Below are 26,537 nucleotides of genomic sequence, written 5' to 3'. Positions count from 1 at the left end.
GTCGGGTTTATGCCCAACTCACAACTGACCTGATCTGAATGGGTGGAGAAGTTCCAGACCCACCGCCGACAGCGAAAAGCCACCGGTCGAGTCGGATCAGGCTTGGGTGGGCGGCGGTCAGCTTTGATTTTGACCGAAATACAAAGATCAAACACTGAAATTTGATTCTTGAAGAACAAAATCAACAGATCTACAAACCCAAAGAGAAGATCTATAAACCCAAAGAACAGATCCACAAATCCAAAGGACAAAAACAACAATAGACAGCAATTTCATAGATAACCGAACCTAAAAGATGAAAATTTCAAGGAGGCGAAGACAAATTTGAGAGATGGAGGCGAAGACGAGCTAGGGACGTTGAGGAAGAAGAGCGAATGTCGATGACGAAGAGCATAGATCAACGACGAAGAGGCAGAGATTGACGATGGAGAGGTCGAGATCCACGACGAGCAGGATCGGCGAAGGGTAGACATTGGCGAAGAGCAGATCGTGAGATTGAGACTTGGTCATATCTCGGTTCGGTCGGGTTTCTTTGGGTTTTGGGGAGAAAACCAGCCAACCGACCTATCGTTTTCGAGTTCTGGAGGTGGAGACCTGCCGTCGACTGTCGTCGGCGTCGAGTCGGCCGGTTCTCGGGTCGGATCGGACGGGTTGGGCGGGTGGGTAGGGTCTCGGTTTCTGTTGGACACCCCTAATAAAGACAACAACTTATTTTTTCTAACATGTTTAAGTTGGCACGTGCGTTAGAAGTTAGAATACTTCAAATTTTTTTATTTTTTTGTATGTGTTTATCTACATATCGAGGCCATAGAACTTAGAGCTTGATACCGGGTCCAACGGGCCTTGAAACAGCAATTCCGGACCCATTGTTTCCTTTATGACGACAGTCTATCCGCCATGGCGCACAATCACAATCAGGTCCGAGTCACGCAGCCTTAAACGTGTACAAACCCCTTCCTTCAAGAAGGGTCGGCAGCACACAGATAAGTACAAACCAAATATTTCTACTAACATTTGGGAAAAAGAAAGAAACAAAACTTGAGGAAAACTGAGCCCATCAGGATTCCAAATCCCACGTGAGGCTAGTGGCTCTAGGCTCTACCGACTGGTAATGCTAATAACTGCTGATAGGAAATTCGTGGCCCAAACGTGTTTCACAAACACAGTTTTTTTTCCATATGGAAAAAGTGAGCAGAGAAAGGAGAAAAAGAAATGAAAAGAAAGTGAGAAACCAACAAAAGCGGGAAAACTTCGAATTAGGAAAAAAAACTACCACACCACAAAGCCAAAGCCGCCCACACCAACATTGTATATAAATACTCTCTTCTTTCTTTTTTAGGGTTCAAAACAAAAGTTTCTCGTAGCTTCCACACAGTGTGGTTTAGGTTCGCCATGGACGATGTTAGGGCAAGCTCAGCTTGGGTCGCCTCCCACTCTTCCCATGTCGTCGTCGACTCCGCAGGTTTTAGGCTCATGGCTAAAAAATTTGGTTTTTGCTTGTGTGTAAGTTCTGTAACAGTGATATTAACAATGCTGCATTTGGAGGCTAAGGAATTTTGGTTATTTGTGCAGGGATTGAGAAAGTTGTGGACAATATTGGGCCAATCCCAAAAGTGGAGTGGGATTTCGAAGGGATTCACTATTTTGATAATGGCCCTCTCACTGTACAGTACCTGTTTGTTCTGGACGCTTTGAATTTCTGTTTTTGGCCTGGTATGTTTGATATTTTTTTTCCTTGTCTTTCATGGTGATTAATTATTACAGCTCAATTTATGTTTGTTAATGGTACTATATAAAGGTTGTTTTTTTTTTTGGGTTAACTTTTTGATTATTATAAATCTCTCCTGGGATTGATTTGTGAGTTGGGTCCCGTTTGGCAGTTTTCAATTTATTTCTTTTTTCCCATGGGAAAGAAAAGGCCAATAAATTCTTGCAACTTGTTGCTTTTAATTGTTTACTTTCTTTGTTTTTGGCCCTTTTTTTTTTTTTTTAAATACTACTTTTTCTCAAAGTGTTGTTGTTTTCCTTTAAAAATAAAATTTGTAGACTTTGAAGTTTCATGAGAACTAAAACAAACGGGCCCTTGAGGTTTAGTAATCATGGTTTTCAAGATTGATTTGCCCACTTACCGTTGCAAATTGGCTTTTAAGGACCATTTTGCAACAGCCTAACCCATTTGTTTTGTTGGCATATTTTTTGTACCATATTTTTTTACAAAAAAAATTTGGGGACTTGGTCTTTTTTTACAAGCTACTATGAATAGTTAATTTGAAAAGTCTGGCTGCGGCATCTTTTTTTGACTTCCCTATGTTTAGCCATCTTTGAATTGTTTTCTTTACTTCAAAAGTTTTTTTGCATTTGTCTTCCGTTTACCACATTTGTTGCAAATGCCACCTTGACAAGATGTTAAAAATTCCTTGAGTAAAATGGTATCCCAATCCTCAATATTTGTTGGGCATTATTTTTATCTAAGGATATTGCAAGTTTCACAGAACTAAAGCAGTGCTTTATGTTGGAGATGCTCAAAATGTTTTATTGTTTTCTAAATTATGCAAAACATACATGGCTAGGAAGATGCTTACATATAGCTGGACTGGCTTCTTGTTTTGCATTTAGTTTATTTGATTTTGTGAAAATTGGACACATTAGTCTTTGTCCCTATTAATGGACTTCAACACTTGATGCGTGTCAATACTTGTTTGTTGGGCATAATTTAGACTCATATAAGTCAAGCAGAAATACCATGTTAATAGAGTAGAAATGCTATGTTAATAGATCATGGTGTATGCAGTGTAATGAGCTGATTATTAATACCATTGAATGAATGAATTAATAACACTATTTGCAAGAGAATAGAAGTGATGAGAAATTAAAGAGCTAGACAGAAAGTGAGCCTGGGGTTGTTACTCAACAAGCTACTATACCATAATTGATGATGTCCCCTGTCTTTGGATATATTCATTGGTGGTCAAATCTCTTAGGAAATGGTCTACTGATACAACTTTTCTGAGCTAGAGCAGCTTGTAGTGGAAGCAGAGAACTTCTTCCTACCTTCTGATTGATTAACAAAATATAAAGCTAAAACAATGCAACCAGCAAAAGTAGCAAAAGTAACTTTTAACTCCTCCATTCTTGTTTTGGTTAATTGCTATTGGTAGCTTGCAACATTCCAGTTAATGATTTTACTTACCAAAAAAAAAAAAAATCCAGTTAATGATTTTTTGTTTTCCTGCACTAGTCAGCTCATCCTAATGTCAAATTGGATCTCATAAACTCATCTTATATATTTCTGGTTATTGCTCATGCAAAGGTGTAGTTTACCATGCTAACATCTTTTGCCCTCTTGCTTATTCCTATAGACAAGGAGCTCAATTATGATCATTTGGCCTCGGGGCTAAAGGCTGTTCTACAAAATGACCAATCTGCATTTGATGCAGATCGCCTGCAAAAGTACACTGGTATTATTCTTGTTGTACCTTCTATCATTCTATGTCCATGCTGACATGTACTGAATTACACATTCACAACACACAAACATACAAATATGTTGAGGGTGCCTTTTTCATTTAATTAATTGATATCTCGGTCATTAGAAGAAAGAACTGAAACAACTAGGATCAGGGACTTAAAAAGAAGAAAAAAGATTCACGCTGGCAATGTGAGTCTATTTCATAAGAGCAAACTACCAGGATATCTACATGTTCTTTAATTTCTAGCCTCAAAATAGTACACTTCACGTCATCAGAATTGACAGATATATCTTCAGTTAAAGAATATCAAATATATATTGAAGATTGACCTGATTTTTGGTTGATGAAAATCTTATATAATATATTAAAATGGAAGCTCAATCAAGAATTCAAATTAGAGTCTAATTGCATTTCAATTTTGAGCCAAGTGTCCTAATTGTACTTTAATTTGATGCCAAGTGTGTTTAGATTATGTTTCAATTTTATGCCATGTGTCATTCCATCTCTAATTTCGTGTCAAGTGTCTTTACATGTAAGTTCATGAATCTAAACTTAAAAACATGTAAAGAATAAATTAGAATTTATTATACTTTCATGTAATACTAGAATTTATTATACTTTTATGTAACACTTGATTCTGTAATACTTCTAATCTATGTAAAACTATTTTAAGTCCATCTAAAATTACTTCTAGCTCATTTTACTAAATCCCATTTGAAACCATTTCTAATCCATTTATAACTAATCTAGATTTTCTTACAAAAACTAATTATTAGTTCAAATATAAATTTCAACGAAAATTTTATCATGTTCTAAAAGTTGGTTGTTCATATTCAAATTTTTTTCATAATAATTCAATTGTCATAAGTAAACATCAAATAAATTTGTTGCATCACAATAATAGAAATTAAGTTAACAAATTATCTCCCCCCCCCCCCCCCCCCCGCCCCGGCGGGGAATAAAACAATCAAGAGTGAACAATTTGCATACTATACTAAATAATAACCATACAAGGCCTTTTCAAGAGTTGACAAAAATATAAAGCGACCATTAGTAGTATTCAACATAGGCAGAAATTATAATATGCATGGGGCATGGGGTTACAAGCTAGTTTGTTACTCATATTTCATTACGGCGACAAGTAGATTACTTAATTCTTTTTTTAGTTGAAATTTTCCTTAATTCAATGTCATTTGGATTAAATTGACCTTCCAACAACAAAAACTTTCGCTTTCTTAAAAAAATGTTCCTTCAAGATTTAAATTTGAATTTGTGGATTAGGAGTTCAATGCTTAATTTTTTACAATCGAAACTCCTTTTTTAGAGATACATTTCTCTTTGGAGTTATATGTTTGACACTATGGAAATCTATATTCTTTCAGAGATGAAATGCTCTTTTGTTAGTTAGTAAAGTAATGAGATCAATATATGTTTCCAGGTCCTCAATTACGTGAGCTATTGAAGTGGCCTAGACCACTTCCATTGGAGGACGAAAGAGTTCGTTTACTTCATGAGGTAAATTACATCATGCTTATAATTTTTTTTTGAATTAATCATCATCATACTTGCCTTTTTGTTTATTTCTCACCTTTCTTGAGAAAAAGGTCTTCAAGTTTCTTAGATTTTTAGTTCTTATTTGTCCAGATCTACTTCTTGTTATGAGCTATTCCCAAGCCTAACAGCAGATTAAGTTGTTTGATATCAGTTAGTTTGATGACCCAGGTTGGCTGTGAACTGGAAAGAAGTTTTGACGGCAAAGCATCCAATCTTGTCAAGTCCTGTGGAAAATCAGCCCTAGAACTTGTAGCTCTTGTTACACGTCACTTTCCTGGTATCCCCTGGTTGCTGTTGTTTTCTCTCTTTGTGTGTGTGTTTTTTTGTCATAAATTTTCAATCTGTTGGGTACAGCTATGTCTTGAGATGGTTGTCTACTTTTTAAGTAAATTTGTATACTGAATTTTTGATTCCCAAAAATTAAAACTATTCTAGGCTTTCGAGACCACACGCTGTACAAGGGCCACCAGGTATTCTTGTACAAAAGAGCTCAAATATTTGTGGCAGATTTATGGGGTGCATTTAAGGGCCAAGCATATGGGCAATTTAATGACATTGGCTCAATCACTATAATGGCGGACTATATTGTTCCAGCAGTACTGCGGCAGCTTGGTGTGCTAAGATATAGTTCAACCCTTGCCAGCACTATTGAAGCCAATAGTGAAATAGTTCCAGGCAGTGAGGAAGAGGTTGAACTACGAGCTTGCTCTGTACATGCCGTGGAGAAAATGAGGGAGTTGATCAGTATGAAATCAGGAAAGCAGGTAGTGCTCTGCAACTTATGAAACAATTCCTACACCAACCCCCCCCCCCCCCGCCATAGTATCTTTTATTCTTCCGCTGCACTTCACCAGATTTCCTCTTTCATTCTATATTTCTGGGACTTTTCTGTTCAGGTGCTGAGTGTGGAGTTAGACCTCTGGCTCTGGGCTTCTGGGGTTCAATGTTCATCTCTGCCACACCATCGAACTCTCTCAATATATTATTGAGCGTACGTTACACCATGGTAGCTTTCTTCTTATATATATTTTAGTGAAAATTATTAAGATCTTGGGTGAAGTTTTTGGACAAGTGTGACAAGAAAATGATTTGACGTTGAGTTGCTAAATGAAATATTTCATTAAGTGCTACTTTTTCCAATGGGCCCTGGAGCTATGGCTGCAGTTATTTTACTCTTTCAAGCGCATTAAATTGTCTTTCATGAGAAGAAATTTGGTATCCATCTTTTAATTATAGTTTGTAATTCTCCATAGACTTTAGACCTCATGATTTCATCTGGTTGATACTTTTAGCCGCTAAAGAGGAAAGTTTCTGTTGTCAGATGTGGTGCCAAGATTTATATGATTTTGAAGACTTATAACAATTTTGATGAAGCATATTATTTTGACTAAATGATAATAATTATATGATTTTGTTATAGCAAAATTGAAATAATTACCTGCTATTTTAGTTTATTAAAATGGACTTCCCTTCGTATATGTAGGATTATGATATGACTGATAAGAGGAAAAACACTCTGAAAGCTTTAACAACATAAGATGCTTATTGATTTGTAAGAACACGTATAAGAACATACACAAAAGTATAATAATATGGTGATAAACTTGATAAGGGTAGAACTGGTACACAATAAGACAGTGCTGATGAACAGTATTTTTGAATAAAGGAGAACAATACCTCCATTCTTTCTTATTACAGGTAATAGATATAGATAAATGCCTAGTTGGCATTGAAATTGTGACCCCCTGTGTTTCCTTGACTTAGCAGATCAAGGCTTGTAGGATTTATGTTGAGGTGCTTGGATTTTTTGTGATCGGCAAATTTCCATCGTAAGTGCATTTTAGGACATCTGGTTTCCTCACTAGCCGGGGCCCAACTGGAACCTTCTTGTTTTTGGGACGAATATCCTACACACAGACAACTATCATTCTTAAAGAAGCTGATGTACTTATACTCAGTATCCAATATTTGATATTTCCAACAACCATCACTAGATTTTTTTATGAAAGCTTGTTATTCTTGAAGCACATTTCAACACCCTAAATCCGTACATAGAAAGAGCCTGATTATCTTTTGTGGCAAAAATGTTATTGAAGTTTTGGAACCATAGATATGGCAATTTAATAGGTAGTCAATTAGCAATCTGATAAAGCAAGTAATTTGAACTTGTGATTTGTGAGTGTTGGAAAATTAGAGGGAAATTGCTACCTGGTCAAAGATAGCTGTTGGGATTGCTAGGGTAGCACAAGCATTGGGGGAATCAACTATTCCAGATATTCTTCCTTCACATGGGCAGCATGACAGCAGAAGATAGACCTGTTAGCCACCATATTGTCTTCTAGATCAATCATTTAATACAAACCAAATTTACCATATGTATGAATTTTGGTGCTTCTCTTTGTGCATGTGCTTGTGTGACTTAATGGAGAAAGAGACATAACCTGTTCTTTGGAGTACCCAAATTTGGAGAGGTAGTCGATGGCATTGAGTACGGCTCGCTTATAAGCAACACTTGCATCAAGGTAGTGTTGCCTCCCACTCTCATCAACACTGATGCCCTCAAATACCAACCATTCTGAGAATCTAGGCTCAACAGGGCCTATCTCAAAGATTGGGTTTACATGAAGAGGGGTGGGACCCATTGGTGTAAGGTATTCTTTCATTCCACCCCTTATAATGTCACACCTGATAACAAGATAACAAGTGATATAACCCTGGATAAGCTATGAACAGTTAATGATATTGTCGTGAATCTTTTTTTATTAAGAATGGTTTATAACGGGCAAAAGCATTCAAGTGGCATTAATGTTTGCATTGTGGTTGACATCAAAATTGAGTATTTAGGTCTTTGAAAGAGGTTTGTATGAGGACGCTTAGATGTAGATGGCTTAGTTCTTAAGAGGCCTAAGGCCCCATCTGTCATTGCGTTTAGAGGTGGGGAAAAGACTTTTAGGGGCTTGAAGCTCTTAAGCAAAATTTGCCAACTGTTTGGTAAGTTTGCTAAAAGGCATTTTTGCCCCCCTAAATCTGAAATTCAAGCAATGTTCTAGGTTTTAAAAGAAATAATAAATTAACAAAAATACCCATGCTGATTTTTCAAAATAACACCCGATGCCATTTAGGAGGGAGAACAGAGTTATATGAGTGGTTGCTTCTTTATCAAGAGAGTTGTTAGATAGATTGTAGAATAACTTGTGTTTAATCTTCTCAGCTTTAAGTTCTTGCTTATTTTTCAAAATAACACCTGATGCCGTTTAGGAGGTTATGTGAGTGGTTGCTACTTTATCAAGAGAGTTGTTAGATAGATTGGTCTTGATTAATAGCATAGCTTGTGTTTGATCTTCTCAGCTTTAAGTTCTTTGGGCTATTAGTAGCCATTTGTGTTCGTGTAATTATGGATTTTAACTATGACAGCATACTTTCTAGTCTTTTTAAATATCCAAATTATCTCTAAAGCCTAGTATGTTTCTTCCTTGATGCCTATAATGATAATTGCAGTTCATCCTCTTGTACTAACTATTGAAGTTATCTTCAATGTGACAAGAAATCAAATATTTTATGGAACTACAGAACTAGTTGATTAAAATGTATAAGACCACACATAAGATAGGACTAGGATTAATATTCTAGGTTTCTGTAGCAAGTTGGACACCTTACATTATGTGGTAGAAGTCTAGAACTCTTTTTTATTTTTATTTTTTACGCTATATTTCCTTAAAGAAAGGAATTTTAACATTATATGCTCCAGTAATTTATGTCTGTTTCTCTTCTTGTGTATAAGAATATAGTAAACCATGAGAACAAGAACATGTTGAAACTTCATACCAATTAAATTAGAACTTGAAATGTTACGGGAGATAGAATGTACTTGAGTTCTAGGAAACCACTCATCTCAATTGCCCCACAGAATGAGACTTCACCATCCCCCTGAGAGAAGTGCATGTCACCGGTACTGAAATTTGCTCCATCCACAAATACCGGAAGGTATATCTTTGAACCTCTACTGAGATTTTTGATGTCACAATTTCCACCATTTTCTCTTCCTGGAATTGTTCTCGCAGCCTCCCTAGCAATCTTTTCCCATTCTGGAGTGCCCTTTTCAATCTACACATGATCACGACACATCAAATAACTACTCTCAGCTGATATGAGATTGTTTCAGTTTCAACTCTCATGGCTAACATCTGTTACAATAACCAAAGGTTTTTTCATGTTTTCTTTGTTCAATGTATCATACCTTTCCAAGGACACAGCCTCTGGTTGTTGGTAGGTTTGCTAATGGTCGTGAGTGCAAAACCTCACATAGTTTGAGCGTTTGGAGCCCATTTTCTTCAAGCTCTCTTTCCCTCTCGTTCCATATGTTGAGCAGTTCCAATGATGGTGCAGTTCCAATGATTCCAGGGTGAGTTAAGCCTGGAAATCGTACTCCTGCTATGCATATGATATGTGAGCAGCATGAATATGAAATGCATTCTATTCATTTTCTCATTACCTGGTATGTGAGGAGAGTAGGCATATATTCCTTCAAAGTACCAAATCGCTTTGGTTGCACAAGGAAAATGGTCAGTCAGAAAACCACCTCCATTTTCTCTGTCAAATGTTGCTGTATAACCCCATTCATCTCCAGGAAGAGGACCCAAGTTCAATATTTCAACTACCAGAAGATCGCCCGGCTTGGCCGGTGTCCCATCCTCGTCCACAACCCTAATCGGCCCGCTGAGGTAATGTACCTGAGCTAGTTATCAAAGAGACCATAATCATTACCCTACTCAAATCGATCTTTACTCGATAAGATAATATTAGAGATATGTTAGTCCAACAGCATAGGGCTCAAACTCAATCTTTCTATGGAGTACAAATCTTGTGTTACAATAAATATAACATGAATATATATAATAGATTAAACCTAAAATTAATAGACTTTTAGTATAAGTAGGAGATCATGTATCAGTGTCATTAAGTGGTATCTTCCCATCGAGCAGGCTAAATCAAGTTCATATACTTACAGTTGAGAGGTCTATGGATTTTACATCAACTGCAGAATCATCGTCTTTAATGGCCCCTCCAGTCCAATCAGTCATCTCCACTCTAAAGAGCTCGCCAACTTTGACCTCTGCAACATGGGGTAGTTGAGGATGCCAACGGTTGTGAAGAGGAAAGTTTTGCTCCCATGGCTTCTTTGTCAAATCTATGGGTACCACTAGTCTTGGAGTTGGAGCCATGGATGAATTAAAAGTGGAATAGCAAGAGCAGATACGAATCTGGGATTTATTGTTTTTTTTTTTGACTTATGGGGCTATGGGTGTCATCATTTGGTTGATTTCCATGCATGGGATCCATCGCCAGTACACGTAGTGGTGACGTGTCAGGGGCTCCGATGACTAGGGAAGGTCTTTTGCAAATATATTACCCTTTTATTTTAAATCAAAATAAATATTTTATCTATAATGTGACAATTTTTTTTCCAAACGGTCCCCTACTGCTTGTCAGGCCTAATAGAAAGGACAAAAAAACACCAAGACTTTAGGGATTAACTTAGCACCTCAAATTTTGTGGTAGTAGTGGTAGGAAGAAACCACGAAAGTGTGCTAGTCACCTAACTAACCCCACAAATAATGTAAAGGGATAAACAGGAGTGTAGTTAGGAATGTTTGCTGGGGCCGAGTAATAATGTTGATACAATAATTATAATTCATAAATCTATTGAAAATTTTACTATTATTTTAAGCATTATCAACTCATTATTATTTGTATTATTAAAATTTTCTTACGTTTTAATTTTTTTAATGAATTATTTGACACCTAATTTCAAATCCCATAAAAATAAACTTAAAAAAAAATTGACGATATACTAATTGGAAAATAAATATAATATAGTAATATACCATCATATAGTTATAGAAAAAAAAAAAAGGAACACAACCTTATTAAACAAAGCAGATTCTTATAAATCTAAACACCAATACAAACTTTGATGGTTTTGTTTGTTTGTGTTGAGAATATTGGAATGAGATGAGTTGATAAGAAATAAACAATGGGCTGGCATCACTATAGAGGAAAACAAACAAAAGCACCTGTTGGCTGTAATTTCCTTGTCAGTGAGAATGAGGGGGAAAAGTGAAGTTATGTTTTGAAATGGTTAATGGGTTGACATTTATACCGTTTGGAGAGAGTAATTATTGAGCATTGGATTAATTACAAGTGTTTGGACGATTGAAGGGGCCAAATATTATTTTATTTGAGAACAAATTTTTTTAAGCTGTTGGACTAGTACAACTTTTAAGAACAAATAGGAGGCTGGTTATAATTTTTGAGCGTGCCCATATCATTTTGTCATGTATGCTACGAGAGAAATTTTAAATTTGGGGTGGGGGGGGGGGGGGGTGTGGAGGGCATGGCCCCTAATGAGCTATGTGGCTCCGCCCCTGGGGATAAACAATGACAAGTAGGTTTTGAATAAATAGATTTTGCTAGAAAGATGCAGAGAAATTCTTTAGGTTGCCTTGTGCCTTTTGGACTTTTGGACTTAAAAAAATGTTGAATGTGAAGACTCATAGTTCATGTTGAAAAAAAAAAAAAAAAAAGTAGAGAGTTCAGAGAACAGTTAGATGTACAATTTTAATTTCTAGTCAATGTTGAATTAAATAAACAATTATGGAAAAAGAAAAACACGCAACTGCAAAGCACTTGGGAGGTGATTTTTACTAGTAGCGAAGGTCTCAAGGAAAATTATTAGGGACTTAGAAGAGGCAGATTCCAGAGATAGATCTTAAGGGGATAGGGCCACGACGATTTGGTAGATATTTCCTTCCCTATATACAAAAAAAAGTTAATTGAAAAAACTAAAAAAGAAGAAGTCCGTATCTACCTGAGCATTTCCGAAAAATATTCATGTCTATTCACGCGTTTCATAGTTTAGTAAATTACACTACTCTTGTCTTATTAGTTATTAAATATCTTTTAAAATTTTGATGCGAAGGGTAGTTATATTATATAATAAAAACAGAGAAGTCCAAGTTTATTTATAGTTTGTACATAGTACATAATAAAAGGTGTTTAAAGGTATTTACTATTTAGTTCTTGAGTATCCCACAAAAGATATTAAAAAAAGGAAAAAGGAAAGAGTTAAAAATTTTAAATTATTAAAAAAAGAAAAAGGAAAGAGTTAAATAATAAAGACGTAGCTGATTTTTCAGACAATTTTTTTATTTTATTTTATATTTTTCATAAAAATGGTATCAATTTTTTTTTTTTTTTAAATAGTTCAATTAACAAAATAGACTAAGGATACTCCTTAACAAAACCCAAAAAAATATAGCATTTAGGCACTGCCAAAATACACACAATTTGTAGAAGCCGATCTCCCATAATTTTTTTATACTAAAAGCTTGAATGCTATAACAAGCTTTTAGTTGACTGGCCGTGGCAAAAATTATAGTATATATGGCCCTTCAAACTCTTTTTTTTTTTTTTTTTAACTGAGATGCCCTTCAAACTCTTGAATTTACTCTACAATCGCCTTATGTATATATAAAATACTTTTACTGGCCCTAGGCGGCTGGGCTGAGATCATGCTTGGTTTTTTACATTAACCAAAAAGATGCCTAAATATAATAATTTCTATCTGCAAAAAGTTGTGTCCACAGTTTTAATCATCTGTTGTTTTTTCTGCAGTTAGGAAACTCCCAAATTGCAAACATAGATAGATAAAGCTAGGTACTTACAAAGGACATGTTGCATCAGTACTGTGCACGCAGTTTGATGAAACTAGATAGAAATTGAAAATATTCCTAATATTTTTGTACCAAATTAAAACTTAAACAAGGAACTCACAATAGATGGTTCAGCATGCTTGATGTCCTCTGCAGTATAGTCCTGTGTTATACCTCCTCCACTGAAGTCCACCATCTCTACTCTAAAAGCCTCTCCTACTTTAACCTCAGCAACCGGAGGTATGTCTGGGTGCCATCGGTTGTGAAGAGGGAGTTTCTGTTCCCATGGCTTTTTCTTCACATCTATAGGCACAATTAGTCTCGAACCATATTGTGACATGGCTGGCTCTATCTAAAATTTCAGGCTTGGTCTATAGCTAGCTGAAGGAAAAAAAGTTTAGTATCTTAAGGGATTCTTCAAAAGAAGCTAGAGTCACATAGCTATTCTTTTTCATTTGGAAGTTGACACCCATGATAGGAACCACTAAGTCAGATTTTTTTTTTTTTTTTGGTTTTCTCCTTTGTGGATGGACCACTGAAAACTGATTGAACTTTAGGCACAGCTTTTTTAAAAATTTAAATAAAAAAAGAGAAAAAATTGTTTGTTCTTTTTGTGTATATGGTGAGAGGATTACTAATAGTCATGTTGTCTAATCAGTGCAATGAGGTTCCATAAAGTTTTCTGATCATGTAATATAAGAAGAGTAAAGTTCAGCCACTCATGAAGGAATGATGCTGGCACTTGCATCTGCTGCTTGTACCTTTATCTATATAATCAAAGCTAATTTGGTTGGTGTCTGATTTCATCTAACATTGTATCTTGTACTAGACAGTAGTACAGTGTAGAGATGCCCCAATTGATTAACATAACTTATTATGGACTTTAGGTACAATCATCATTTTGGAATAGAAACTGGGCTTCAAGCTAATCCCACTTGCCTATTTCATGGACCCCACATATCGGAATCTACTGGATATAGCCTGCACTTTCATGATAAAATTTCTTATAGAGAGAAATTTTATATAAAAGTTCTTTTGCTTTATTCAGGGCTGGTCCCAGAAACCATTCATAAGTATTTGTACTACATTGAAAATTTACTTGATCTTAAATAAAAATGGTGGCATTATTGGCTTTATTTTGCGTGAGAATCATATATTTATATGATAGTCTTTTGCGTAGAGAGAGAGAGAGAGAGAGAGAGAGAGAGAGAGAGAGTTGTTCTTAGTTTAACCAATTGGCACCTTTTATCCTATGAAAGCTTTTTCTTTAGCCGAATAACAAAGGAAGGTCCTGTTTGAGCTTGATAATAAGATCATATATCTACTCCTTGATCAGGAATTAATGTTTGAGTTTAGATAAAGTATGATAAATGGATATGTGGAGTTTAGCAAAAAAAAAAAAGAAATGGATATGTGGATATCCTTGGAAAACCTATATAAATATTTTTATGATATAAAGGACAAGAATACATTTTTAATATTGAAATACTACCTTAAAGAAATGCGTAATTTTTTTTTTTTTATAGAAACCTAACTTATCCACAAATAACCTAACTTATCTGTGGATTAAAAAAAAAAAAAAAACGGTGCCAATGTTTTGTTGTAACATACCCACAATAGTCAAAAACACCGTTGTATTCCAAGGCAAAACTGTGGGTACAGGGGTACCACCACTTCACTTTAATAATACATTATTATTACTCTCATGCACAGGTTTATCACGAAATAATAACTTCGTAACTTCATGGATGGATCCACAGCCACAAGAAATGGCTCGCGAAATAATAATGTTATTGGGCCACCACCAATGTGGTAGAAAGAATGCTTTTCATTCGTTAAAAAAAAGAAGAAGAATAATAATAATAATGAATGCTTTTCTCAATTAGTGAATTATAGAAAAGAGACTTTAAAGCAATTCAATTGCTTTGTAATTTTGTTTTACATCCGTGTTATAAACACAGGAACCCAAGTCACATCGAATAGGAACTTCGCCAGAAAAAGAAAAAAAGAAAAGAAAAAATCACTTGGAGCTTACGTGTTGTTTCTTGGGGTTGGGATTGCTCATTTTCTGTGAGTATTACTGAAAATTAAAAACTGGAAGTTGAAAACGATAAAAAATTACTTTCAGAGTATTATTCACTTTTAAAATTATTGTGTATATGTCTGATTATACTGTTCATGAAACATGAATAGTGTCAGAGGCGTTAAGCTGGAAAAAAAAAAAAAGAGAAAAAAAAAAAAAAGAAGGCAAAACGCGTAAAACATGGACGTGACACTCCAAAACAAATGGACCTAAACTCATTTGCCACGGGAGAGTCACATTTCGTTGCAAAGAATTGTTCATGCAAAAAGAATTAAAAAAAAAACATTTTATTTCACAAAAAAAAAAAATCACTTTAATAATTTATTTTACATTTTTATATAACTATTTTTACAATAAACTTTACATCACTTTTATTTTATATTATAATACATCAAAGTAAATTGTTATTACTTTAATGTTAAAGTAGGAGAAAAAAGAGAGAAAATAAGAACAAAGAAGAGAGTAAAAAAATAGAAAAGGAATAAAATCTTTTGCATGTTGCTCTAGTGCTTAAGCCATGCAATTTCTTTTGGCATTTTAACTCACCGGATGAGATGTGGGTGTTTTTTGTGCATTTTTAGTGAATAGTATTATCCATTTTGCATTTTAACGAGTTATGAATAACTCAATGAAAATGATCTAATAATAATGTCGGAGTCAATTGGCTAATCTTCTTTTTCAGAGATCACATCTATTACATTACTGCACACAATAAAATAACACAAACAATCAAACAAGTTAAAATTTAGCCCATAAAACACTCTCTCATGTTGTTTTCACAGGGCCATGGGTAACCTGCAAGTGGGAAGAAGGGTGACATAGTTTGAGGGTAGAGATAAGGATGCCACATCGTCGCTGATTAGGACTTCTCATAATCTTTCACGCGCCGCATAAATAATTCAATGTCTACTGCACATGGAAAATCTTAAAAACCTTTTAATATAATCTTCAACACATATACACTATAACATGCCTGCACTACGTTGTGTTATACATACGAAACATGTGTTATGTTCTTGAATTTTGGCTTTAGAAAGTAGAGATAAAGTTGCCGAAGTAAAAGCTCGGTCTCTTCCTTCCAAGCAATTTCTTGTTGCTGAGTTTTTCAGTATTCACAAGGTAGGTAGAATCATAATATGAAGATTCTCTGCAAATTTGGGGCCCATGCATGCTTATCATAATCTTGGATGACCAATTCTCAAACACTATTCTTATCCACAAAAGTTAATCGCAATCACTATTATTTCTTGTTACATTTATGCTTTTACTGCACATGTAGAATCTACAAGTTAAAAATCGTTGCAAGTAACTTAGAAGTGATAAATTGCATTAATAATAACTAGTTATAATAACTTATAATTATTAGTTACAATAGAGGCTTTAATACTTTACTATATTAGGAAATTTTTTTACAATAACTTATAATGAAGAATTTGTTGCAATAACTTGATATTTTTGCAATCTATTAGAACAGAAATTTCTAAGTGATATTTTATAGCAATGAATATATTATTGCAATAACTTTATATCAATTATTATATAACTTATTACAATGATAAATATGAAACAATTATTTATTACAATGAATGTATTGTTGCAATAATTTAACCTGAATTATTTTTGTCAATTATTTACAATCTTATTGTAATAAAATTCGTGAAGATTTGAAGCAGTAAATTTTTTATTGCAACAACATACATATTATTTGTATTAAAGTTGCCATTAAAATATCTGGAATTTATTGTAATGAAATTTTTTGTTGTATAAACCTATTGCACAAATTTTATTGTAACACATTGCACCAACTATTGTAATGACTATTTGGTTATTGCAACGATTTTTTTTTTCTAATAGTGCATGCATGGCTAAACTAACCTTTCATTTAACATTTTTTAAAATGCAAACACTCTTAAGAAATTTATTTCTTTTTTTACTTCTTTTTACCAAATTTTCATTTAACATTTTTTAAAATGCAAACACTCTTAAGAAATTTATTTCTTTTTTTACTTCTTTTTACCAAATTTATTTTGTTTGCAATTAATTAAAAGAAGTTGGGCACTAATTTCTATCTTTTTAATTTAAGTCTTGTTAAATATTAGCATTGATACACTATGTTGAATATGTTAGTATAGATGCGGAAGCGAAAACATAAAGTATAGAACACAATAACACATGAGGGTTACGTGGTTCAGCCTAACGGTCTACATCCACGGAGGAAACCCTAAAGGGCTACATCAATAATATATTAGAGTGTAGTACAAATCTTGTATTACAATGAATCATAACATGTGTATATATAATAGACTAAACCTTAGACTAATAGACTTCTAGTTCAAGTAGGAGACTTGGCTTGCACACAAAATAGAATTAGGCTTGGGCCTATGCTAATGGGCTAATATATCTTTAACACCCCCTCTCAAACTCAAGATGGAAGCTTGATGAAATCTTGAGATTTGATAAGGTTGAGAAAATCTCTTGAATGAAGTTTGGCTCTGTGACGGTAGTTTGAGGAAGACAATAGTCTTGCAGTATTGATGCAACTTCTAACTGTGGCTTAACTATACCGGAGAGTTTTGACGGCAGTAGTAGGAAGCCAAAGAATATGAACGCAGCGAAACAACACCGAGGAAGACAAAGATTGCTCTTAAATATACCGCAAGGACAGAAAACCATGGCCACAAGAAGGTGGCTCTGATACCATGTTAAATATTAGCATTGATACACCATGTTAAATATGCTAGTATCGATGCAGAAGCGAAAACATAAAGTATAGAACACAATAACACACGATGGTTACGTGGTTCAACCTAACGGCTTACATCCACGGAGGAAACCCTAAAAGGCTACATCAATAATATATTAGAGTGTAGTACAAATCTTATATTACAATGAATCATAACATGTGTATATATAATAGACTAAACCTTAGACTAATAGACTTCTAGTTCAAGTAGGAGACTTGGCTTACACACAAAGTAAAATTAGGCTTGAGCCTATGCTAATGGGCTAATATATCTTTAACAAGTCTGAACTACAAATTTTTCATGTTGCAAGAGTAATTATATTCATAAAAAAGTGAATCCTAAATAAATTTACAATGGATATTTCTCATTTTTCTATATTTAAGTAAGAAAAAAAAGTTAACAAATGCTTTAAAGATATTAGTTTAGGGAATAATTTTAGAATTTTTTATGGGATTCAATAAATTTAAAAAAAAAACTTATTTTTTTGACGACTTTTTATATTTTCCATGAAAACAGTATTAAATTTTTTCTAAAATAATACATGTGGGGCCAGAGAACTCGTGGCCCAGGCCCACTCTACATTAGGGCCCAGGGTCCAAGCCGAGGAGAGCCATTGCCGAGGACGACCTCTTGCTCGGCACCTCACAAAATGCCTGAAGAAAGGGGCAAACTGAGTGTAGGGGTAGGGCAAGGGAAAAAGCTGCCAACATCATAATACAAAACCCTGTATCTGACAAGTCCATGCTCTAAACCATACCCTTTAACTTTCCCAACGACCCCAAACCACTCTAGGTATGGGTTGATAGGACAGGTCTGCACCCCAGAAAAGTGAAACTTACACGTGGACTCTAAAGGAGGAAACAAACACTAGTATAAAAGGAAAAATCCCCAGAAGAAAGGGGGACTCCCTCCCCCGGTAAAAAGGGAGAAAAGGAAGGATATAAGGCTCCTTGGACAGCGTCCGAGGACTTAAGTCCTACAACCCGTACTAATGGAGGGCTTAGCTAGTCAAGCCAAGCCCGCCCATATAAGAACTTCCATAGACGCCATGATTAAACCGTCCACCTGTGTCCAAGGTCATGCCTTTCAAACCCACTCTCTACAAATCATATTGTTGGGGCCCTGTGCATACGAGCTCAACGTCATTCATGAGCCGTTAAATAAATCGCGTTCCTACAATACATTAACAAATGTGCTAGAGTAAAAGCATGCACACATGGACCCATTTGGTAAGGGATAGCACTAATAAGAATTCGTATAATAATTATTAAAAGAAAAAAAAAAGTTACTACCCATTAATAATTAAATAGAGTTTTTTTCCCCCTCTACATTGTGATATCCATTATTCTCACATAAAAGTGAGTTTCACATATCCTATTCTCTTTTCCCACAAAAAAAAAAAAAAAAAAAAAAAAAAAAAAAAAAAAAAAAAAAAAAAAAAAAAAAACATATCCTATTCTCTCTCTCGTGAGTCGTGTCATTAGTTTTTTTTTTTTTTTTTGATAGGAGTCGTGTCATTAGTTATTATGAGCATTTTGAAATTCTCAAATCTAATCTAGTTCAGCTTTGACTGCTTGAGCTTTTTCTTTTTTGGTCGTACATTTTTTGGTACAAAAACATATGTAATTAAAAAGTAATAATAATAGCACTAAGCGTCCACCCGACTCCACCGATTAATGAAAAACATGTGTTATTAAAAACTAATAATAATACTAAAAAAGTAATAATAATATAAATGATATTAAAAAATAAAATATTGACTATAAAAAAAGATAGGAGTATTAAACAATAAAATAGATAGCAGAAAAAATCAATAATTAAAGGTTACTTTAAATTAAGTGGTGAAAGTATATTGTGTAAATCCTATTTTTCCCCAAAAGAAAGAGTTATAATAAATTATAATTTAAATAAAACATAAAAACAATTTTGGATTTATTAATATATATTTTTTTTGGAACTTTTGTGATTGAGTTTCACTAAGAGAAAACTATCTTAAAAATATTAATTTACTTATAGAATACCATGTCAAAAACAAAAATAATTCTTACATTGAGTTACGTGGCATAATCAAGACGCGTAAGATCCAAAATTTACTATTGCAACGCAAAATTATGGAAATTGATTAATGTAATGTAAAATACACGGTAATTCTTTTAAATTTTTATAAACTTTTGATAATAGATTTGTAATCGGATTACCATTTGAAACTTCTTAAAATTTTATCAAAAGCTTTTGGTAATAAAATTTTAGGGAGAGTAGTATATTAAAATTTCCTGAAACTTTGGCAATAGATTTCTGCATATAAAAAAATTGTGTTTATAATTTTAAAATCATAGATATAACTTCTAGAGTGGAGTTAAGTTAGTTAACGATGCAGTAATCAGTTTGCAAAGTCTTTTAAGCGCATTTATAACTTTTTTACCCATTTTTTGTTAGTTTGAGTTTCTTTTTTTTTTTTCCCTATAAAAAATATAATAAAAGAGTTTCTTGTTATTAATCTCTCTTTTAACTAAATTGTTGGGTTTGAAGGTGAGACCCTATCCTTATATATATATATATATATATATGGGTTGGGTTCAAATTACACTGTTGGATTCAAATTACAAATAGTGTAATTCTAAGTAATGTTATACCACTCAATAATTTGTTATTAAATTCATATTTGAAAATCCAATTGTTGAATTTCATATTCTATATGTTCTTAACATGCATGTTAATTTTCATGCCAATCGGATATAATTTACCATTTGATCCATGAACTCACCTTTTATGCATTATTTTAAACTTCAAAAACTTAAATTTAAATAATTGATTGATGACATGACTATTGATCTTGGATTATCTTTAAAATTTGTAAGCATGGAGAATATACGAAGATAATGTAATATAACGATGAATTTGTCAAAATTCACGTTCAATTTAAAAATATTGAGTGGTGTAACATTACTTAAAATTATAGCAGGTGTAAGTTGAACTCAACTCTACACACACGCGCGCGCGCACAAACACACAATTTAGTTGGCTTAAGCTTCCATGTTAAAAGTACCTTACTTTATATATATATATATATATATATATGTATATATATATATATTTATTTATTTATATATGTTTATGTTTATAAAAACTGAGTCTATTTATGTAGAGGTGCTTGATAGTTTTGCCTTTTTTTTATTTTTATTTTTTTTATATAATTTATTTAGTTGGCTTAAGCTTCCATATTAAAAGTACCTTACTTATATATGTTTATGTTTATATAATGTATTGTAGGCACTTATTCAATTGATTTTTTGTGTTATTAACCCTTGCGATATTGAACATGCCAAAATTGATCGCTCCATATAATTCCTGTCAATTATTAAAAAATAAAAATAAATATTTTGGATAACGTTAACAAAAAAATTGTTTTAAATTTTCTTAAAATAAAAAATTATTAAAATTATATGAGAGAGAGAGAGAGAGAGGTGTTTGGTTAACAATAAAATTTCATAACAAGCCATCACACCAAATAAATTAATCAAAATTTTCTTTCAAACTTTCTCATCAACCAAACAGCTTAGAGCCACCAAAAAGGCAAAAACAAACTAATATTTTCTAAATAACACTTTCTCACCAACCAAACAGATAAAACAAAAAAAAATCTTAATTATTTTTAATAAAAAAAGATAATAAACTTGTGTTCGTGTTTAGGATCCTTTTACCTAGCCTTAAGCGAATAATGCCTTTGTTCATAGTCTTGCCACCACTTGATCCATAAAACTACAAGCCACTAGAAAGACCGATTGTGGTGTTCATGAGCCTCGGTGCGTATTTGTTTGGATGGTCTCGACCCATTGGTGGTAGTATTTTTAGGTTGTGCGTGAAGCCAATTATGGCATGGGTACTAGGTAGGGTTCGATTGATGTGGCAAATAATTTTTTTGTGTGCACACACACACAAACAAACTCAAGGTTTGTAAGGTTTTAGTCAAATTTTTTCCTTTTAAATTCTGTTTTATGAAAATTTTATTTAATATGATAATATTAAATTAAAAAAAAATTATTAAAAGTTATATACTTTTTTTTCCCATAAGTGGATTCGAGTAGTGCACATGACCATCTTCTGTTTGACAAAAATTACCATTTTCCTAGGGGTCTTTTTACAATTTTTATTTTTTTAAGTGTTATTTCAATGGCTACAGAGCAACTTTGGAACTGAATCAATTGGCCTTCAAGTGTGACCTCTTCTTTCTTTCTTTTTTATTTTTTATTTTTAGCTTTTTAGAGTTCAAAATTGTTCTGCTTTTACTGAAAGGTAAGGTGAAAATTTCTGTTTTTATTCTCTCTTGGATCATACTGGGTTTCGTATCACCCTTTCAGGTTTCAACTTTGTACCACTTGCTTCAAAACATGAGTAGAAATCCCATCGACTAAATTCTAGCAAGAATTGATGATAATATTGGTTTTTAGAAACTTTCTTAATGGTGCTAATTAATTTTCTTTATCCCATGTAAAATGCATTAATCAATTTATCTATCTACTATTTATTTATATATAGGAAATAACTCGTAAGTGGTTTCTGCTATTAAATAATTTAAATGATGCACGAAATACGTTGATGACAAAAGAGTCTTTTTCTCTTTTTTTCTTTTTTCCGGTTCTCAAATGAGTCTTTTCTAGTTGCTGATATGCTCTTTATCCTTTGTGCATTTGCGATGGTTGCAACTCCATCCTTTCGAAGATTATTCTTGGTAGGTTGTCTTCAATTTCGTAATTTTTTAAAAGGAATTTTGTAATTTTGTAAATTTTTATCTATCTAGGTCTATTATTGTATATATCGGAAAATTTCTCTTGCATCAATGCAAGGGTTTTTTTTTTTAAAAAAAATTTATTATTTTCACTTTTAGCATATATGCGTGGTAAAGGAGTCATAGTTTTCGTGTAGTTTTTTTCTTTTTTCAATTTTTGGGTAGAATTCATGTAGTTTCCATATTGAAAAAACCTCTCTTTGTAATCCGCATGATGCATGAGTTGATAAAAACATACGAGAAAGTCTAGTGTCACAGAAAAATGTATAATTTGTACCATAACTCGCCATCATGGTTCAATATGTTTTGGAAAAGTCTAGTGCCACAACCACAATGCACAATTTATGCCACAATTTGCCACATGGCGAGTTGTGATTGGTGGAAGGGTGATGTGGGGACATCACCCTTCCACCAATCACAACTCGCCATGTGGCAAATTGTGGCATAAATTGTGCATTGTGGTTGTGGCACTTTTCCAAAACATATTGAACCATGATATTCAAATACAGTTTACCCATGCGTTAAGTAAAGAGCAGATTCACTTGATGACGCTATTATTATTATTATTTTTTGAGAAACATGATGACGCCATTAGGTATTGGCTGTAGCTTTTATTGTATAGTATGTGGGGGTTCCTTAGAACTTAGGATTAAATTAGAAAATATATACATTCAGAAAAAAAGAAAGAAAAGAATATATATACAAAATAATTTTTCTGGTCCATGTACACAAAAGAAAAGAAAAATCTGCTGGTCCATACAGAAAAAGTAAATTATATATAATTGTGAAAGTCCCAATTGTTTCCAGCTTCAGTTACTATTATTAGGGACTTGGGTTTCTTTGTATCAGGTTAGGTAATCTTGTGGTGGATATACTTGTATTATATATATGAATTTAATTAGGGTAAAAACTAAAAAAAAAAAAAATCAGTTACTTTTAATTTTAAATCTGAGCTCATCCAAGCAAAAAATATTGATATTTTTTTTTACTATTAGGGACTTGGGTTGCTCTGTATCAGGTTAGGTAACCTAGTGGTGGATATACTCAGATTATACATATTTGATCTTTTTTTACTATTAGGGACTTGAGTTGTTCTGTTCCAGGTTAGGTAACCTTGTGGTGGATATACTAAGATTATATATATTTGAATTTAATTAGGGTAAAAACTGTATAAAAAAAAAGTTACTTTTTTTTATTAGTATTTTTATCTATACTACTATTTAAGGGGCTTCCCCTGTTTGGATTCCTTAATTTTTATGCCCAAAATACCCTCAAATTCATCTGTTTCTAAGGTTTAAATTATAGGGTTAGACATGTAAAATTAGTAATTTAAAAACTAATTTAAAAACTCCTAATTTTTAGCTAAAAAAAAAAACAGTTTTTTCTCCCACTTCTCCATTTCTGTCTCACGTTAGTTTTCCACTTTTTTTTTTTTTTTTTTGGATAACTTTTCACTTTTTATTTTGATTGAACGTTTCCAACTTTTAAAATTAACAAAATCATTTTTCCCCTTTTTAAAACCGATTAGATTTACCATGTTTCACTCCTAAAAAATTGCTTTTAATTTGCCAACCACGTTTTCCACTTATACAATTACTAAACTCAAAATTTTTTTTTCCCTTTTACAACTAATTGTAAACCAAATTCATTGTAAAATACATTTTTCATCAGTTCCTTTTCAGTTTCTTTGCAATTCACACTTTCTCCATTTTTTATATAAACAAATGCACTTTCTTCTCATCTTTTTTTTATCCAGTATTTATATATATTTTGTTTTTAGATGGAGAGAAGAAGAGGTTGACAAAAAGAGATTTGGCCAGTGGGGAGAGAAAGCAAATCTTGGCCATTCTTCTTTTCTATTGCCACTCTAGAGTCTAGATCTAGAGGCATTCCGAATCCACTCATCTACTTGACTTTGGTAATCGGTAATATCCTCCCACCGAACAACCTATTTTTTTTTTTTTTTTTTCCAGTCTCTTTAATATCTATCTGCTTTTAATTTTGCGGTACTAGTTCTTTTTTTTTAAAAATATTTTCTCTAATTGTTTCACTTTGGTGCGAATTCTTTTTCAAAGTATGGAAATGGTAATATTTTTAACTCTTTTTTTGTTTTTGTGGTTATCGATTTGAAATTATAGACTAATTAGTTGATATTGTATATTATAGATGATAAAGGCATTCCCTAATTATTTTAAGTGGTGCTCTCTCTTCCTCCTATTCTTTTTCTTCTTCACGTTTGATTGTTCTTCATTTTTTTTCTTTTATGTTTCTGCATTTCATAATTTGGGGAATGTGGTGAGTTGTGTCCGTTGCTTTTATGGTTAAATACGTGTTCTAGGTGTTTGTAAAAAATATTTGGTTTGCAAACGTTTAAAATTTTTCTTATTATTTCTCAGGTGAGTGACCCATTTTTAAAATGAAGCCAACGTTGTCTCCAAAGATGTTGAGCCCGAGCAGTGTTGTAGCTGATCATCAACGACATAGTTGTTAGCATTAATAGCGGTGAGAGAGATGGAAGGGAGTCAGTGATGAGCTATAGTCATAGTAGATAGTTCTTAGTTTTTAAAATTTATGTTAATTTTTCAATTTAAATTTGTACTACTATGAGCATTCGGTTTAGTTCTCAGAGTTACTATTACTCCATTTGGAATTTGGAAGTTCGATTGATTATTTGATTTTGGGTAAGGTTTAATTTAGAACATGTATTATAATTTGGGATTACTACATTTTCCAATCACAAAAAAATCTAAGGGTGTGATAAAAAAATAATTTTTCCACACATGATACTCATCACACCCCTAGGTTTTTTTGTGATTGAAAAATGTAGTAATCCCAAATTATAATAAAAACTCTAAATTAACCCTTACCCAAAAAATAGAAAAGCCTCTGAGCACGCGCATGAGCGCGTGCTCAGAGGCTAGTATAAGATAAAAATTCTGCTCTAGCCTAATCTAAGTGTATATGTATGTGAAGCTCCTTCATGGAGACTTAAACTCCGGCCCTTACCCCTTACGCCCCACAAATGATTTATACTTGTAGAGTAATCATCGCACCAAGAGTATGCGTGGTAGTTTATTTTTTTATTTTTTCATAAAAAATTTCTAAAAATATTTTTTAAATTAATGCTCTTAGGACATCCTTTAATTCTTTCATTTAATTATATGTAATTCAATATAAGAATTATAAATATAATAAGAAATAAAGTACTAGAGTTAAACAATAAGAAGTCGCTATGACAATAATAGCTCAATCAAGATTTTATTACTCTTATCGTCATGTCACGTAACGTGTGGTTGATGAGCCTACATCGAAGATATTTTTTATTCAGAAAAAACAAAAGTACTTACGTCCAGTAATGGAAGGTAGATGCGGTGGCCAGTTTAGCATGTAGATGACAGCTAACTGGGTAAAAATTTTATATTAATTAACGGTGCCATACCATAGTTAATTTTCAAGCGTCAATAAAAAGTTTGAACAACAAATAGCTCCGAATTATTATACAATTGTCAAATTGTCATTGAATTTTAATAATATATTGTTAGTTCCAGCGGTAACCATGGTTGTGTTTCCTGATCTCGCACAAAACCCTCAATGATTAGTCCCATAAAATATCATATCTTTTTCCCCACTAGCAAATATAATATATAACCTCCCCAAAAACACACAAAAATAGCCAGTAATTAACGTACATGTGCACACCCCCTACGGTAAAACCAAGAAAGAAAAAAAAAAACCCCTTTTCGTAATTCCACTAGAAAATTTTTTTCTGACGCCAGGAACTTGGACAACTTCAACTTTGAATATGAAGAAAGTGGACGAAGAAAAAAATAAAAAGAAATGATGAAAGGGAAATCCCATCAATTATCTAATCCACAAACAAAAAGCAAGAGAATCCAACGGTGGAGAAACATCCATCCGCGGAAACACGGAGCCGCTCGCGCCCAAGACCTTGGAGTCCCCACATCTAAAAAAAAAAAAAAAAAAAACTATTAACATTACTACCTCTCCACAAAACAAAACAAAACAAAAAGACACAGCCCACAAAGCCATAGCACGTCACAAACACACACACTTCTCTCAAGTCTCACCCCCACCATCACGATTCACCACCACCTCCTTCCACTACCAAAAAACTAACTCAACCCTAGTTAATTATTCCTTACCCTCTAAACCCCACTTCTTTTTATT

The 26,537-nt window shown here is 33.2% G+C and overlaps 2 protein-coding genes across 3 annotated transcripts; one reads left to right on the top strand and one right to left on the bottom strand.

Moving 5' to 3' along the window:
• The first annotated feature begins 1,051 nt into the window (after window positions 1-1,051).
• On the top strand, window positions 1,052-6,196 carry LOC126732884 (uncharacterized). The gene is made up of 7 exons (XM_050435934.1): window positions 1,052-1,462; window positions 1,573-1,713; window positions 3,360-3,458; window positions 4,909-4,985; window positions 5,193-5,301; window positions 5,460-5,788; window positions 5,921-6,196. The coding sequence occupies exons 1-7, from the start codon at window positions 1,393-1,395 to the stop codon at window positions 6,011-6,013; spliced, it is 918 nt and encodes a 305-aa protein (XP_050291891.1). The 5' UTR covers window positions 1,052-1,392; the 3' UTR covers window positions 6,014-6,196.
• A 411-nt stretch (window positions 6,197-6,607) lies between these two features.
• Window positions 6,608-13,195, bottom strand: LOC126732883 (uncharacterized). 2 transcript variants are annotated; one of them, XM_050435932.1, is made up of 7 exons: window positions 12,858-13,195; window positions 9,517-9,754; window positions 9,262-9,452; window positions 8,893-9,128; window positions 7,466-7,709; window positions 7,233-7,340; window positions 6,608-6,931 (listed from the first exon to the last, which is right to left on the bottom strand). In XM_050435932.1, the coding sequence occupies exons 1-7, from the start codon at window positions 13,074-13,076 to the stop codon at window positions 6,809-6,811; spliced, it is 1,359 nt and encodes a 452-aa protein (XP_050291889.1). In that variant the 5' UTR covers window positions 13,077-13,195; the 3' UTR covers window positions 6,608-6,808. The 2 variants fall into 2 exon arrangements, with proteins under 2 accessions (XP_050291889.1, XP_050291890.1); XM_050435933.1 differs by lacking the exon at window positions 12,858-13,195 and adding an exon at window positions 10,031-10,362.
• Window positions 13,196-26,537: the final 13,342 nt, after the last annotated feature.

The sequence above is a fragment of the Quercus robur genome, chromosome 6 (genome assembly GCF_932294415.1).
Source record: "Quercus robur chromosome 6, dhQueRobu3.1, whole genome shotgun sequence".
Lineage (NCBI taxonomy): Eukaryota > Viridiplantae > Streptophyta > Magnoliopsida > Fagales > Fagaceae > Quercus > Quercus robur.
Note: the sequence above shows the minus strand (reverse complement) of the source record. Positions and strands in the feature narration are given on the sequence as shown.

Coding starts and splice junctions, on each gene's coding strand:
- LOC126732884 (XM_050435934.1), top strand. CDS start 1,393: ATGGACGATGTTAGGGCAAGCTCAGCTTGGGTCGCCTCCCACTCTTCC. Junction 3,459..4,908: donor TCGCCTGCAAAAGTACACTG/GTATTATTCTTG, acceptor ATATGTTTCCAG/GTCCTCAATTACGTGAGCTA. Junction 4,986..5,192: donor GAGTTCGTTTACTTCATGAG/GTAAATTACATC, acceptor TTGATGACCCAG/GTTGGCTGTGAACTGGAAAG.
- LOC126732883 (XM_050435932.1), bottom strand. CDS start 13,076: ATGTCACAATATGGTTCGAGACTAATTGTGCCTATAGATGTGAAGAAA. Junction 9,755..12,857: donor AGCATGCTGAACCATCTATT/GTGAGTTCCTTG, acceptor TAACTAGCTCAG/GTACATTACCTCAGCGGGCC. Junction 9,129..9,261: donor GAGGCTGTGTCCTTGGAAAG/GTATGATACATT, acceptor GATCATGTGTAG/ATTGAAAAGGGCACTCCAGA.